This window comes from Chiloscyllium plagiosum, unplaced genomic scaffold (genome assembly GCF_037043375.1).
Source record: "Chiloscyllium plagiosum isolate Xiang-an unplaced genomic scaffold, Cpla_swu_hap1 HiC_scaffold_4, whole genome shotgun sequence".
Classification (NCBI taxonomy): Eukaryota; Metazoa; Chordata; class Chondrichthyes; order Orectolobiformes; family Hemiscylliidae; genus Chiloscyllium; species Chiloscyllium plagiosum.
Window position 1 is genome coordinate 66363907 of NW_028270142.1, and position 12723 is coordinate 66376629.

The 12723-nt window shown below is 39.2% G+C and overlaps 1 protein-coding gene across 2 annotated transcripts in view; it reads right to left on the reverse strand.

Annotated features, from left to right (window-relative positions):
• The window catches only part of neto1l (neuropilin (NRP) and tolloid (TLL)-like 1, like), a 223954-nt gene that overhangs the window by 67129 nt on the left and 144102 nt on the right, over window positions 1-12723 (reverse strand). For both annotated transcript variants that reach the window (XM_043688455.2, XM_043688456.2), the window contains exon 7: window positions 9301-9529. In XM_043688455.2, the coding sequence (XP_043544390.1) occupies window positions 9301-9529 (229 nt within the window). The remainder of the gene's footprint in view (window positions 1-9300; window positions 9530-12723) is intronic.

Consider the following 12723-nt stretch of genomic DNA (forward strand, 5'->3'; position numbering starts at 1 on the left):
CTGTCCCAATCTACATTCGCCAGCTCCTGCCTAATATTGTCATAGTTAGCAATCCCCTAATTTAGTACTTTCACCTGAGGACTACTTTTGTTCTTATCCATAAGTAATTTAAAACTTACAGAATTATGGTCACTGTTCCTGAAGCTCCCACACTGAACTTTGATCACCTGGCCAGGCTCATTCCCTCATACCAGGTCTAGAGTGCCCCTTCCTTAGTTGGACTAATTGTATATTGTTTTTAAAAATCATCCTGGACACATCTAACAAATTCCCCTCTCAGCCAAGCCCCTGGCACGAACGGAGTCGCAGTGAATGTAGGGAATTTAAAATCACCCACCATCAAATTCTGTTACTTTTACATTTTTGAATAATCTGTCCACATATCTGTTCCTCTATCACCCGCCTGTAGTGAAATCCATTTAAAGTGATTGTACTCTTCCTAATCCTGAGCTAGATGAGCCCTCTAGGATGTTCTGTCTTAGTACAGCTGTGATCATTTCTCTTATCAGTAACGCAACTCTCCCACTTCTTTGACATCATTCCCTATCTCGCCTGAAGCATCTAAATCCTGGAACGTTGAGCTCCAGTCTTGCCCTTCTCTTCATTGTGACAAGGTTCCTGCCTTCATATCTATGCTAAAGATACGACATTGGTAATGTAAGCCTTATATTTCTGATTAAGGAAACAAAGTGCAAAAAGACAATGCAAGGCAGGGACACTATGCATAACCAGGTAACCTGTGAGTCAGTAAGTGCTATGACAGCAAGTGAAGAGTTTGGAGACGAAGCTTAATCCAGTCCATGAGCAATGTTTATCACACCCTTCTGATAACATTACAATGGGAGTTGTTGGTACAGCTCCTGGTGCAGCACTGAAGTGCAGAAGCATCCTGTCAGTGGATTAGACATGTGCCATGAAAGGCTCTTAGAGGCTGGCACATATCAGATGACAATTTGGATGTGGATTCATGTAACCAATGCTCATGATAACATCTATGCCAATCAGAGCTGACTTGGCAAACAATGAGTACTTTCCTCTCTCACGGTGTAAACACAAGCTTTCCACTCAATGCTATTCTTCTGAATTGTCCTGATGTGTGTAAGGCAAAGCTTAGTCAGTGTCTTTTTTCAACAGTACTCAAATTCTGTACTATCAAATGAGTATCTTCTATTTAATCATGAAATCATTTCATTCACTGATTTTAATACCTTAGGAGCCAGAGTTACAAGTTAGCAAGCCAAAATCAAATATATAATTTCCATTCTAATGAATGGGTTAATACCCATTTTATACTGTAATATGTCCTTTGTTGTTCTGAGCAAAAACCTATGCAACCTTCATCCTCTGATATTCTCAAGCTCTTGACATAGCCTGAGAAATTATTCTTAACATGTTTTCCAATTCTATGTTGTTTGTTTCCAGAATCCTTCTGGCACCTAAAGCTTTCACACTGTTGCAGATCTAGGGTAAGAAAGCTTTGACAGCATCCTTGTTATTCATTGCAATAACCAAATTGAAAAACTGCAACACAAGTGCAGTTACACAACCAATGTTTAAATATCAGCCTCCAGATTGGCAGCACAGCCAAAGGGATCACTGTTTCTGGTTTCAATATTGACATGTGATCAGGAATGGATTGAAGACGTCCTTCAATATCCAAGCATTGTGTATAGGTACAGATGAGAATGTCTGTTTCCCCAAATTTTACACAGAATTAAACCTCCTGGGTAAATAAAGACTGTAAATTACATGAAAATTACCACATTCTTTTCCTTTACACATTCTGATAATTTTCCTAATTCTCCACTGACAGGAGATATTATCAACACAATAGTGGCCATCATTGAGCTGAACATAATATGAGGTTTGTGAAACAAATTGAGAAACTTGTTTTGTGAAAATAGTGTAACCCACAATCATTCTTGATGTCAGGCACCATCTTACTGACATTCTCATAAAGCAACATTTTTTCCACACGTGTACTTTACCCTTGAGTTCACCTTTAAGGGCTTCAGTGTTGTGTGTATGTTACAAATCTACCTGCAGTGGGTCTGTAAGCTGCAAGCATAGTAATCAGTTGGCTTGCTGTAATGTCTGCTTCATAACTTAAAATAAACCCTCAGCATTATGAACATAATGAAACAGGAAGAGAAGTTGGCCTTGAGCCTGCTCTGCCCTTAATAGGATCCTGGTTGACCTGTTTGTTTTTCAAATTCTACATTCCCATTCTACCCTGATATCTCGTGATTTCCTTGCCCAGCAAGGATCCAATTTGGGGCTTAAAATATTCAATGACCCCATATCTTCTATTTTCTGCATTCCAAAGTTGCACAACCTATAGAGTTATAGCACTGCACAACATAGAAAAAGACCCTTTGGTCCAACTTATCCATGCTGACCAGATATTCTAAATTATTCTAGTCCCATTTGCCAGCACTTGGTCCATATCCTTCTAAACCCTTCCTATTCATACACCCATCCAGATGCCTTTTAAATGTTGTAATTGTACCAGCCTCCACCTCTTCCTTTGGCAGCTCATTCCATACACACACCACCCTCTGTGTGAAAATGTTGCCCCTTAGGTCCATTTTAAATCTTTCCCCTTTCATTTTGAACTCTTTGCCCTCTAATTTTGGACTTGCCCACCCAAGGGGAAAAGACCTTGGCTATTTAACCTATCCATGCCCCCTCATGATTTTATAAACCTCTACAACGTCACCCCGCAGTTCCAACGTTCCAGGACTAAACAGCTCCAGAATATTCAAGATCTCGCTATAGCTCAAACCCTCCAACCCTGGCAACATCCTGATCAATCTTTTTTGAATGCTTTCAAGTTCCACAACATCCTTCCTGTAGCAGGGAGACCAGAATTGAACGCAGGATTCCAAAAGTGGCCTAACCAACATCCTGTAGAGCCACAACATGCGCTCCCAACTCCTATATTCAATGCACTGACCAATAAAGAGAAGTCTTCTCATCTGCCCTGAAAATGAGACCCCTACTTTTAAAATATTGACCCCTAGTTCTAGACTGACCACAAGAGGAGGCATCTTTTCTAGGTCCATCCTAACAAGATTAGTTAGGATCTTACATAATTCAATAAAATCACCCTTCAATTTTCTAAGCTCCACTGGAATCAAACTCAGTTTGTCCAATCTGTAGTCATAAGTGAACCTGCTCATTCTAGATATGAATCTACTTAACCCACTCTGAACTGTCTCCAATGCATTGTCATCCTTCCTTATGAAAACCAAAACTGCACACACAACCAAGATATGATCACAGCAACCCCTGTATGACAGAAGTATAACATTCTTAACTTTACCTCTTATTCTTTTGAGAAGGATAGCACCCCATTAAAATTCTTAATTAAATGCTGTACCTGGCAATGAATGTTTTGTTGTTCAAACTGTGAAATACCTAAATTCTACTGCACCTTGGAATTCTGCACTCATTCTCCATTTAAGTAATACTCTGTTTTTTTATATTCTTTTTGCCAAAGTGAACAATTTCTCATTCTCCCAATTTATACTCCATCTGGCAGATTTTTGTCCACTCACTAAAAATATCTACACAACTTATGTCTTCTTCACTTTTGTGCCCGTCATAGTTCATCTAAAAATTTAGTTACCATGACTTTGTCCACTTCATCTAAGTCATTGATGTAATGGTATAAAAAGTTGAGGCATTAGCATTAATTAATGCAAATTTCTTCCTGTCACATCCTGACAATCAAACAAAGCCCTACTTATGCAAAGTCTCTTTGTCAGCCAACAAATCTCCTATCCATGCTAATATATAGCCTCTACCCCATGATATTTTATTTTCCACAATAACCTTTGAAATAGCACCTTATCAAATGCCTTATGAAAACCCAAATACAGCAATGGGCTTCCTTTTATTGACAGCACACATTATTTCATTGAAGAACGCCAACAAAATGATTGAACATCGTTTCTTTTTATTAACAGCAAGTGCATTCTTCTCTGTTACCTTGGATTTTTCAAAGTACATAGGTACAATCTCTTTCATAATCAACTTGAATATGTTGGCCAGCTAAATAGCACAGTGGTTAGCTTTGCTACCTTACAGCTTTGGAGACCCTGGTTTGATTCTAACCTTGGGTGCCTGTCTCTGTGCAGTTTACATGTTCTCCTTGTGTCTGCATGGGTTTCCACCAGGTGCTATGGTTTCCTCCCACATTCCAAAGATGTGCAGGTTGGGTGGATTAAATGCAGGATTATGGGGATGGATGGGAGGTTGATTTGGGTGGAATGTTCTTCAGAGGGTCAGTACAGACTTGACGGCTGCATTGGCCTCTATCTGCACTGTAGGGATTCTATCTCCTCCTGACAGCTGTGAAGCTAATTGCCCTATAGCTTTCTGTTTTCTGCCTCTCTCTGTGAAATTTGGAAAACTAATACTGATACGTCAACTATTAACTTCTGTTAAGACCCTGGACCCAGAGACTTGCCAGCCTGCAGCTCTGTTATTTTGCTCAGTACCACTTGTCTTGTGATCGTAATTTCACCATGTTCTTCCTCTCCCTTCCATATCTTGATTTATAGCTATTACTTGGATGTTTCTTGTACCATCCAGAGTAATGACAGAAGAAACTTGTTTTTGTTCAATTTGCCATTTCCTTATTATCTATGATTAATTCACCACTCTCACCCTTCAGAGGACAGGCAGTCACTTTACTTACTCTTAATCTGTTCAAAGTCTTGCATTTTTAAAAAACATTTCTAGATAGCTTCCTGTTATATTCTAATACCTTCCTATTGGTTAACCTTTTTAGTTATTCTCTGCCATTCTTTACGTTCTGATTAACTGCCTGACCTGCTGCTCAACTTGGTGTTTTTCCTTTAAGTTTGATTTATTCCCCAAATTCTTTAGTTAATCATAGAAGGTAGGTCTTTCCTTTAGATTCTTTCTTTAAAATAAGAATATACTTATTGAGTAGTTGGAAACATCTCCTTAAATATCTACCAGTATGTCTCTACTGATATGTCCTCTCACCTAGTATTCCAGGTCACTTCAGGTAGCTCAGTTTTCATGCCCACACTGTTGCACTTATTAGGTTCAAAACACTAGTCTTCCACCCCACTCTCCCTTTCAAACTGATTAAAATTTAGTTATTTTATGGTCACTGCTATCTCAGGGGCTCTTAATCTGAAGTCATTAATTAATCCTGCCACATTATACGACACCAAGTTGAATGTAACCTGTTCCCTAGTCAGTACTAAAGTGTCCTGCCATGATACATTATCATAAATGAATTCCTCATCAGCAGTTGCGACTGCTGATTTGATTTTTCCAGTTTGTATGCACATTAAACTCACCCATGATCTTTGCTGAACCTTATCTGGATTACCCAATATTTCTTGTTGTATGCTTTGTCACCAAATGTAGTTACTGTTAGGGGACCTGATTCAATTCCCATGAGTGATTTATTTCCCCTACTATTCCTCATCTCCATATAAACTGACACTACTATCTGATCTCCAGAACCAATGTCATCCCTAACTATTGTAAAAATGTCATCCTTGATTAACAATGCAACCACTCCACCTTTATGTACCTTCCTAATTCTCTTGACTGTCATTCACCCCTCAATATTTCGGTCAAAATCTTTGTCATATTTACTTTAATGTGTGCCGACAAGTTCTTTACTTTGTCATGAATGCTATGCACTTTCAGATTCAGAGCCTCCAGTCTCGTCTGTATATTATCTTTGTAATATCTGGTAGTAATTGTTGACTTATTCCTAGATTTTCTTTTCTCTCTCCTCAAATTTCCCAACAGTGGCCTGAAAGCACACAAAATAGAGAAGGGTAGTCTACTCCAATTCTTATCGGGAATGATTTCACAAGGATTGTGGGTCTAATGGGAAGGCTGTCAGTATAATGGAGGCATCCTTCCTTTGGCTTACCAGGGATCCATGGGAATCCATATGTTTCAAGTCAGAATGGAGGATGGTTTGGCTGGGACCTGGCAGGTGGTGGTGCTCCCATATGCCTGCTGCTCTTGTCCTTCTAGATGATGGAGGTCAAGGTTTGGGTAGTGATGTCAGAGGACCCTCGCTATGTTAATGCAGATCATGATGAAGAGATGGAATGTTGGAGGTGGTAATAGTGGTGCTAGTTGAGCAAACTGCTTTGTCCTGGATGGTGATAAGCTTCTTATCTGTTCTTGGAGCTGTACCCATCAAGGGGTGCGACTCATTACCCTGTTCCTGATGACTGGGAAGTTCAGAACCAGGGGTCACAGACTAAAGACATGGGGTAGTTCACTAAGAACTGAGATAATGAGAAATTCCTTCACCCTGAAAGTAGGTTGAGAACAAAAGCACTTGAGAAAATTTTTTTTTTTTTCCAGAAGGAGATAGATACGTTCGTAGGGCCAGTGCATCAAAGGACATTGGTCAAAAGTGAGAACAGGGTAATGAGTTGGATGATCAGCCATGAGCATATCAAATGGCGGAACAGGCTTGAGGGCTGAATGGTTAGTCCTGCTCCTATTTTCTATGTTTCTAAATATTCACACTGAGATAATGACAGAATATCAGAAAGGATGAACCATGTGACCAACAATGTTTTTTGCTAAATTAAATGTCAGAAGGAAAATGACAACAAAATAGAAAATAAGTCAAATTTGAGTTAAAGAAAATAGAGTCATAGAGATGTACATCACAGAAACAGACCTTTCGGTCCAACTCATCCATGCCAACCAAATATCCCAACCCAATCTAGTCCCACCTGTCAGCACCCGTCCCCTATCCCTCCAAACCCTTCCTATTCATATACCCATCCAGATGCCTTTTAAATAATGCAATCATATTAGCCTCTATCACTTCCTCTGGCAGGCCTTTCCACCCTCTGTGTAGAAACGTTGCCCATTAGGTCTCTTTTATATCTTTTTTTTTCTCACCCTAAACCTATGCCCTCTAGTTCTGGACTTCGCCACCTCAGGGAAAAGACCTTGTCTATTTATCCTATCCATGCCCCTCATGATTTTATAAACTTCTATAAGGTCACCCTTCAGCCTCCGATACTCCTAGGAAAACAGCCCAGCCAATTCAGCCTCTCCCTATAGCTCAAACTCTCCAACTCTGGCAACATCCTTGTAAACCTTTTCTGAACCCTTTCAAGTTTCACAACACCCTTCTGATTGGAAGGAGACCAGAACTGCATGCAATATTCCAAACGTTGCTTAACCAATGTCCTGTAAACCCGCCGCATGACCTCAACTCCTGTACTCAATACTCTGACCAATAAAGGAAAGCATACCAAATGTTTTCTTCACTATCCTAGCTACCTGCGACTCCACTTTCAAGGAGCTGTGAATCTGCACTCCAACGTCTCTTTGTTCAGCAACATTCCCAAGGACTTTACTATTAAGTGTATATGTCCTGCCAAGATTTGCTTTCCCAAAATGCAGCTGGCTCATCTAATCAAATTTCCATTGTAATCAGAGGTAACCTTCTTCACTGTCCACTGCACCTCCAATTTTGGTGTCACCTGCAAACTTACTAACTTATACCTTCTTTGCTCACATCCAAATCATTTCGATAAATGATGAAAAGTAGTGGACCCAGCACAGATCCTTGTGGCACTCCACTGGTCACAGGCCTCCAGTATGAAAAAACAACCCTCCACCACCATCCTCTGTCTTCTATCTTTGAGCCAGTTCTGTATCCAAATGGCTAGTTCTCCCTGTATTCCATGAGGTCTAACCTTGCTAATCAGTCTCCCATGGGGAATCTTGTCAAATGCCTTACTGAGGTTCATATAGATCATGTCTACCACTCTGCCCTCATCAATCCTCTTTGTTACTTCTTCAAAAAACTCAATCAAGTTTGTGAGACATGATTTCCCACGCACAAATTCATGCTGACTATCTCTAATCAGTCCTTGCCTTTCCAAATACATGCACATCCTGTCCCTCAGGATTCCCACCCACAACTTGCCCACCACTGATGTCAGGCTCACCGGTCTATAGTTCCCTGGCTTGTCCTTACCACATTTCTTAAACAGTGGCACCACGTTAGCCAACCTCCAGTCTTCTGGCACCTCACCTGTGACTATCGATGATTGAAGGATGATAAATAAAACTGGAAAGGTTTGATTCAAAGAAGGAGACAAAAGTGTCATAAATAAAAAGGAAGGATTTTTCTTTCAATTTAGAATTACAAGTGACCTTGAGAAATGACTTTCTGTCTACAGTAGTGAGATTCAATAGTTTCTGTTGTTCCTTTTCAACACTGACAAACTGAGCAGCATAGTATTAACTTATTACTTCAAGGTTGTATTTTGATAAGTAACAGCTGTAAGAGTCTACAGCGAGTTTAATACATATTTACTGATCAAATACTGCAATCTCTAGGCATTATGGGGAATTGATGGTGAGTTGTCACTTTTGTGATAGGATGATGTGGTAATAGTGGTGATAATAATACTACCACTAATAGTGGTAATGTCACTGGACTAGTAATCCAATGAACCAGGTTAATTAATGTGCAAGGATACTGGACTCAAATACTACCACTGCAGTGGGTGGAAGTTACAATTAGTACATAAAATATGTAATTGGAAGTCACTCTCACTAAGAGAGTGAAAATCCTTCTTGTTCAATATCGTCTTTTTCAGGAAGGAAACTGGCTATCCCTACCCAGTCTGGCCTATATATGACTCTACTCCCATCGTAATGTGGTTAGCTCTACCTATCCTCTGAAATAGCTGAGGAAGCTACTCACTTCAAAGGTGGTTAGCGATGGAAAATGAATATTAACCTCTCAGTGATGGCCACATCCCTCGAAAAAGAAAACCAAATTCTTATGGAAAGGCTGAATTAGCCCAAAATGTTCCAGAAATTTGCAACTCCAAGGCAATCACTTCCTCACCATAAATTATTGTTTCAATCTTGTTTTAAATGTAGCGGTACTTTCCTAGCAAGTTCTGGCAACAGCCCAAAATTACTCATGTGGCCTGACCAATGATTTATGTAGAATTAAAACAACTGATTGATTTATTGTTAAATTCCATGAAGATGGATTGTTGACACTATATCTGGTTGAACACAGGCTCTTAGAACTAAGCCTTTGAGAGAAATTGTTTCATGCTGAATGTCACAATTATTTTGTTACTTCAGATTTTTCCTGCATGCCAAACATACAAGACATTATACATTAGAGGACTCTTTTGAAGTCTCTTGCTGATGTAAGAAACCTTTGTTAACCATGTACAATATGGCCTGGTCGTGCAATTTTAAGAAATGAAAAAGAATCCAAATAGTACATACGTTCTTGAAAGGATGTGAAAAGCATCTGGAAGTGACTGCTCCGACTTCCCTCATCAGCCCACATGCGAATGACGCCTATCCCTGTGCGAAGCATCAAATCATTGGCTACAGTGCTGCAGAATTTGGCTTTAAGGTCCTCCACTGCATTGCTTCCATCATATATTGCCACAAAATTGCGTTTACACTCATTTGAATTCTCCATCTCGTAGTCAAGAAATCTCAAGTAAATCTATTGAAAGAACAAAAAGATTCACAATAATAAATGCTCTTCGATCAGTCCTTCAGCCTACTTTGCAGAGCACATTACACCAGTGCTTAATTATGATAAATTCAGTGGTGTAGCCAGTCCGTCAGCAAGAACATGTTTAATTGAAAGAAAACTGACTTTACAGGTCAAGTGAATGTATTGCAAAGGGAGTTTGTAAATTGACAACTTGTTAGAAATGGACCAAGTTTCATATTCTAGAAACCAACACCACTTTTAAATGAACACTAAAAATAAAAAAAACAGAGCTCACATGAAATTGTTCAAATGGAGACACAGATGTGATGTATTGACATTGTGAATATGTTAACCAACAGACAGATGATGCAGTTTGACCACACAATGGTGTAAGTTCACTCAGGGAGCTCTTATGGTACAGAGGTAATCTCCCTATCTCTGAGGTAGAAGGCCTGAGTTCAAGGCTCATCTCCTCCAGATGTGTGTCCTAATACATTTGAACTGGCTGATTAAAAATACCTCTGTGTTAACACAGACTTAGTGGCTGCTTTGACCTCTAAATGCCTACAGCCAAACTTCAACTATCATTTAAAAGTCAATTGCTATGGTTCAATTAAATCTGTGCCAGCACTCACATCCTTTGAAAAACACATAATACTCTTGAGAGAATAAATCTCATTCAACAATCCACTGATGCTGAAAAGGATATTTTAAAAGTGATTATATGTTAATTAGCTATTGACCAACCAGAATGCGGAATTGACAGGTGACGCAGGTATTACAATCAGAAGAATAGGCTGTTGTACATTTCATTGTGATAGACTTGTACTTTAGGAAGAATGTGTTAAGGGAATCAAGACAACGTGCAAGGATACTTGCAGATTTGTCATACAGGTAGTTCTGGGATAACACATGTTTCGGCAGCATGATATGGCTAAAATGTCACTGAAGAATTACGGAATGGTGTTTTGGAGAAAACTTACCTTCGCTGGCAATAGCACGATTCCAGCAGGGATCAGTTCGCACACTTCATTCTGCGCATGCATCGATGTGCATGCCGATATCTCTGTGCCATTCTGCACCTGCGCCAATGTCAGCTACCGACAGAGCAGCCTTCTGTGAGGCGTAGTGTACAGACAGCAGCTTTCTTACATTTTTTAAATGTACTGTGTTAAATTTACATTTGTTTTGTTAATAAATATAATTTCAGCCTTCATTCAGGCTGTGCTATACTTTGCTTTCCACCTTTGAGTGATTTCTGAGCGACTGAACCATATTGTTTGCTGGGCTGCCCCTAACACCGGGCAGCACGGTGGCTCAGTGGTTAGCACTGCTGCCTCACTACGCCAGGAACCTGCATTGGACTCCTGCCTTGGGCGTCTGTCTGTGTGCAGTTTGCACATTCTCCCCGTGTCTGCGTGGGTTTCTTCTAGGTGCTCCGATTTCCTCCCACAATCCAAAGATGTGCAGGTTAGGTGGATTGGCCATGCTAAAATTGTCCATAGTGATAGGTGCATTAGTCAGGGGTAAAATGTAGGGGAATGGGTCTGGGTGGGTTGCTCTTCGGAGGGTCTTTGTTGGGCAAAAGGGTCTGTTTCCATACTGTAGGGAATCTAATCTAAAAAAAACTTTTCCCATAGGCTCCATTATTTCTATTAAGTAATTTTCTATTTTTTAAGGTTTTGCTAAAGCGCAACTATGGCATTATAGGAGAACTACCTGTATGCATAGATTGGAATATAATTCCTTGAGTAACCATCAAATGAGTACTGTACAAAATTGAAGAGTGGAAGGGGACAGTGACTGAGTACTGACTGTACAGACTAGGATATTAACATTTACATGCTATTGATGGAACAATAAATGGGAAACAGCATACTGAGTCATACTGAGCTATGACGCTTGACCATTTGCTTCATCTGGATGAGTTCAGGTCAGAAATTAGAGTTTGATATGAAGATGAATTATCTAAAACATTAATTTATAATATCACTAACTGGACAAATGCATTTATAATATATATTTATATACTTGAACATTTTTGGAAGTATGACTTTTCAGAGCAAAAGATACTGGCTACAGGAGCAAAAATGTTTCATTTATTAAGAACAAAATGATTGAATGGAGACACTAAGTCTGTAACATTTCTGAAAGAGGTCACAAGACCCAGTTTATGAGCAATAAAAATGCTGTTCTGAACACAGCCAGTGAGAACTTCACAAATGCAGAAATATCTTTGCTCTCTCTCTCTCTTTTCCTCTTTTTCTCTGGAACACTTCTTATCTAAAGTTGCAAGTTGAAAACTCACTTGAAGGTCTCATTATCATAGTTGGAGGATTTTAAAAGAAGAAATAGTAATCTATATCACTGTCTTCAATAAAGAGAATTCACCCAACATGACTGATCTAAGAAGAGGCTCCAATGGCTCGCGTCTTTTCTTCTGAATTTAACTGTTATCAAGTCAAAGATAACATTCTGTAGTATTATTCCTTTTTTTCCTCCAAGCTTGGTGGGGTGTGTGTATATTTGTGTATGTATTTTTGTGTATTATTTTTCAAGAAGATCAGTTATATATATGCAAGCACTTTAAACATTTGTGCCCTGTTTGAGCAATGTTTATTTTGTAATAAACAAGTTAATTGCTATTTTAAGGAATGTGGTCAAGTTGTTTCTGATACTGAATATTATATAGTCTGTATACACATAATTGGTGATGTTATTTTCCTTTTTAAAATAAAAAGTGGAGGATTGGGTCAAGAAAAGGAATCAGGCCATCCTCCTAACTAGAAGAATGACAGTATCAGAGAGAGGTACCATTCATCCACATACATTTGTTATAAAGTTCTTTCCATTGATTCACTCCAATTTGCTTAAGTTAACTGAATCAATGCAATTGTCAAAATGCTGCAGAATCTGCTTACTGCAATCATCCAAAGCAATTCCCAGTCTGACCACACGAACCAACTAATAACACAAACTCAATCAATTGTTTTCTAGGAACATCCAATTGCCATCGTTGAACCTGAGACCACTAGTGACTTCAGACTCAGGCTCAGACTCAATGGACATTTTTTTTTAACTCATTCAAAATCCATAGTTACAATCCTAGACCAGACTAACAGATTCGTGTTTTAATCTGGCTCAGGATCAGAAACCTTTTCTTTAAATTAGACAAAGCACAAGATTCAGTCGACTAACTA